This window comes from Aplysia californica, unplaced genomic scaffold (assembly GCF_000002075.1).
Source record: "Aplysia californica isolate F4 #8 unplaced genomic scaffold, AplCal3.0 scaffold01041, whole genome shotgun sequence".
NCBI classification, from domain to species: domain Eukaryota; kingdom Metazoa; phylum Mollusca; class Gastropoda; order Aplysiida; family Aplysiidae; genus Aplysia; species Aplysia californica.
In genome coordinates this window covers 188,105-192,588 of record NW_004798311.1, presented here as the reverse complement: position 1 = coordinate 192,588, position 4,484 = coordinate 188,105, and the positions used below count along the sequence as shown (strand labels likewise).

General features: G+C 52.4%; 1 protein-coding gene across 1 annotated transcript in view; it reads left to right on the top strand.

The window, feature by feature from the left end:
- The window catches only part of LOC101851544, a gene marked incomplete in the record, with an annotated part of 18,923 nt that extends 14,945 nt beyond the window's left edge, over nt 1-3,978 (top strand). Inside the window, 1 exon segment of the mRNA XM_005111325.3 lies at nt 687-3,978. Coding sequence (XP_005111382.2) covers nt 687-3,668 — 2,982 coding nt within the window.
- Between the last annotated feature and the right edge of the window lie 506 nt (nt 3,979-4,484).

Genomic DNA, 4,484 nt, shown 5'->3' with positions numbered 1-4,484 from the left:
GACAAATGTATATTTGCTTTGGTTTATTTTGCCCAGGTTAAGTTTTGCCGTTCTTTGTCCAGGTGAAGTGTTGTGAGAGCCTTGACAGTTGTAACGTTGACTGTTGTAACGTTGACTGTTGTAACGTTGACTGTTGTAACGTTGACATATGTCGTGTCTGTTCTCTGTCCCAGTGTGAGAGCGTTGACAGTTGTAACGTTGACTGTTGTAACGTTGACAGTTGTAACGTTGACAGTTGTAACGTTGACATATGTCTTGTCTGTTCTCTGTCCCAGTGTGAGAGCGTTGACAGTTGTAACGTTGACTGTTGTAACGTTGACAGTTGTAACGTTGACAGTTGTAACGTTGACATATGTCTTGTCTGTTCTCTGTCCCAGTGTGAGAGCCTTGACAGTTGTAACGTTGACAGTTGTAACGTTGACAGTTGTAACGTTGACAGTTGTAACGTTGACAGTTGTCTTGGCTGTTCTCTGCCCCAGTGTGAGAGTGTTGACAGTTGTAACGTTGACAGTTGTCTTGGCTGTTCTCTGCCCCAGTGTGAGAGTGTTGACAGTTGTAACGTTGACAGTTGTCTTGGCTGTTCTCTGCCCCAGTGTGAGAGTGTTGACAGTTGTAACGTTGACTGTTGTCTTGTCTGTTCTCTGTCAAAGTTAAAACGTTGACATCTTGTCTGTTGTCTGCCCCAGGTGAAGTTTTGCGAGAGCGTTGACCCGTCGTGGGACATCCACTCGGCCGTGTGGTCAGACGACAGTTACGAGCTGAGCGTGAAGGGACCCCAGCTGCTCAAGACCCGCAGGAAGGTGGAGCCTCGCCACCCACGCAGGAAGAAACGAGGGAAGAAGAAGGAGAAAGCCTCTGCCGAGGAGGAGGAGGAAGAGGAGGAGGGAGTGACAGTGGTGGGGCAGCAGGAGGAAGTGGTGGAGACGACAGCAGTGGCGAGCCTTGTGGAGCAGACGGAGTGCGGCGGGGAGGTGGAGAGGAGCGAGGTAGAACGAGGCGTGGCCGAGCTCCTCAAGTCCGAGGTCTGTGCTGACCCCCCACCCGGGGCCGTGTGTGAGGAGGCGGACCTAGAAGAACCATCGGAAGATTCCAACACCTCCGCTCTGGACAAACTGCACGCCACCGCGGGCTTTGATCACAGCGTCACCTCGGTCGCTAGTGAGAAAGATCAGATAAAGAAAGGTCAAGGTCAGCCCATTATCAGCGTGGAGGTGAGCGGCGTGGAGCCAATACAGGACGGGACCAACTGTAGCGGGCCGGGGAAGAGCCAGCCTGTGCCAGTGACGGACAAGATGAGGTCGAGCATGGGCTCAGAGCTGGAGAACTCCAAGCTGCAGTGTGGCACGTGTGGCGTGCCCTTCCGGGGGATCAGCAACCTGAGGAAACATCTGAAGGCCGTTCACAACACCACGCTGGGCCAGTCCGACATCTCCTACATCTTTGTGGAGGAGGACACGGGCGCAGAGAGGGAGCACCTGCTGACCAAACGAGGCAAGGGCGACCTTGACGGGGTGGAGCAGGTGGTGGAGCTGGTCTCAGGGGAGGGCGGCTCGATCAAGGGGGAGGACCTGGACCACATCAAGGTGGTCATCTACGACGACAAGGACAAGTGTGTGGACGACCCCATGAAGAAGCCGTACGCCTGCGCCATGTGCCACAACGGCTTTGACTCACGCCTCCAGCTGGACGATCACATGACCCAGCACACGGACGAGGAGGTGGAGGGGGTGGGGCTGCACCGCTGCGACACCTGTCTGTACGTGATGAAGAACACGCAGCAGATCGGCAAACACATCCTCAAGTTCCACGGGGTCAAGGAGCTCTGCGTCTGCTCCATATGCCACAAAGAATTCTACCAGATGAGCTCGGTGAACCGCCACATGAAGTTTTTCCACAAGTGGGAGATGAAGATCCGTGGGGAAGCCAGCATCCCCATCCTCACCAAGCCCGCCCCTCCCTCCATTCACAATCCGTCATATGTCCCCAAGGTCAAACCCAAGAAAGGCGCTGCCTCTCGTCTGATTGAGAAGCCGGCCTTGCGAGTGAGCAAAGATACAGACGATGTGACCTTTATAAGTTTGGAGGTCGGGGATCTGGAGAATCTCCAGATTTACCGGTCGGACGGTCAGCTCATGTCCTACCACGTGGTGACAGCCACAGACAAGGTGAAGACCTTGAAGATCAAGGAAGAGGACGTGTGTGGGGGCAGCACCTACCTCCGACTCACAACGCCACAACACTCCAACTCACAGACAATGACACACGAGGAGACGAACGCTGCAGAAGCTTCTTCCTCAGAAAACAAGGTCACAGTTTTCAACAGTCCTCCCCGGAGAACCATTTCTACGCTTCCCTTCTCGCCCACGGTCGGCTCCGAAACGGCAAAAGAGTCTGAGTCAACATCAACGCTAGCCATCGGGGCTCAGTCGTTACCTCCCCTTCCCCCCGGCAAGCACGGTAAGATTGTGGTTCATGAGATGTCGAAGAAGTCGGAGATTATTCTTTACGATAAAGATAAGCAGTCATGGAATGATGGCAGCAGCGCTAAAGTGATGGTGAAGAAAGAAGTGCTTTCAGATTACGAGCCAGGCTATTCAGGGACTCTGGTGACCTTGAACGACTCGGTCAAAGATCTGATTCAGGTCGCTGCTGGAAAAAGCGACTTGGAAACAACAGTTGTTCGGATGAGTGGAGAGCTGAATCCAGAATTAATTAGTGAGGATAGTTGTCCTGTCATTTCTGAGGATGCAAATTCTGGGACTGAAGTGTTGTCTAGGAAGAGAGAGCCCGCTGAGGGGAAATCGACAAACACAACGCAAAAGACTGGTGACTCGCCGAGGAAGAATTCCCACGAGGCAGGGTCACCGCGGGCTGGTGTGTCAACAAGACGACGGAGGTCGAGCCGAGGGGAACATGGGAAAGACAGTGAGGAACTACAGCCCTCCCTGTCTCAGAGCGTGCTCACACCTTCTAGAACACAAACTGATGAGACAGTCTCAGGAAGACACGCTGGTCCACTGTCTACAACAAAACAACACCACAGAACTCGTCAACTGGCTGCAGAAAAACAGACTGACACTCCTGCGTCCAGCCAACAAAATCAGGCTGACACTCCTGCGTCCAACCAACAAAATCAGGCTGACACTCCTGCGTCCAGCCAACAAAAACAAACCAATCAGCCGTCCTCAGCACAGCAACCGTCAGCACCAGCGTCTCCCAAACGACGACGGACAGATCAGCAAACGTCTCCCAAACGGCGACGGACCAATAAGCAAACGCCTCCAAAGCGAGTTGCTCCGCTGACTTCTGCTAGGCAAAGAGAAAGTGGTCAGGAGGCTGCAGCGGGACAAACAGACGCGGCCCATAGCCCTCTGTCTTCTAATTCTTCTAGCCAGTCTAGGAAGGCTGATATTGTCCTGATCACACAGATCTCTCACTCGGCTGAAACCCCGACGCCTTCAGCGGTGTCCGAATCCCACCAGTCCGGCCCTGACTCTGCTCGCAAAAAGTCGGCAAAGACGGCCTACGTTCAGGCTAGGGGAGGCAGCAGGGCTCAGAAAGAGGCTGCCCACGCTCCAGCGGTTACCCCTGTGAAGAACTCGTCTGTGCCAGAAGTCACTCGGAGCAGCAGCGGGCGAGTGATCAAGAAAAAACGCTACGACGACTGACAGAGCTTCTATGTCCAGCAGGATTCTGTCTGTGGTCTCCACAGCTCTTGGAACGTAAAGCCTTGTACAGTTATACCTCAGTGGAGGACCATCAGTTCTAGCTGTGACTTGGGCCTTGAGATAGTCTTGTGCAGTTACACCTCAGTAGCTGTACCCGCCTGTGGCATTGACTTGTCTTGTGGTAAGGCTGTTGGGAGTGCAGCCAGATGGTCATGGGTTCAAACCCCATTAGGGGGTCAACGTTGTGTCCTTGGGAAAGGCACTTAAAAGAGGCTAAAACAGCACCTGGACATAGATGGCTGGTGCCTCTATGAATAAATCATTGATGGTCTGGTCTGGGAAAGGCACTTTACAGAAAGTTTCCTCTCTTAACCCAGGTGGGAATGGGTACCCAGCTATGCTATAGACAGCAAAAGTTCTTGTCAGGTTGTTAGTGTTTGAGCACTTAATTGGCTGCTGTGCTGTATGCTTCCTAGGAAGTGGAGAATGTTTTTGAGTGTCTCAGGGTCTGCTGGGGTAACAATAGAAATTGTCAAGTGCTATACAAATGCTGTTTATAATAATAATTTTTTTTAAATTATTTTTTTTATTGCAGTTGTTCTGTTGTTCTAATGCATCAGTTTTGCTCCCTATGACAGTAGGCTATTTACACCTTGCCCTCCTGCCTGCGGTATTTGATGTACATTTTTGTGGGCTGTTTCTTCCTGTCCTTTGACCTAGCCTGCGTAAACTACACCGCTTTGTGACACACCGTGCTTATCTCTGTCCTTTGACCTAGCCTGGGTAAACTACACGGCTTCCGTTTTGTGACACACC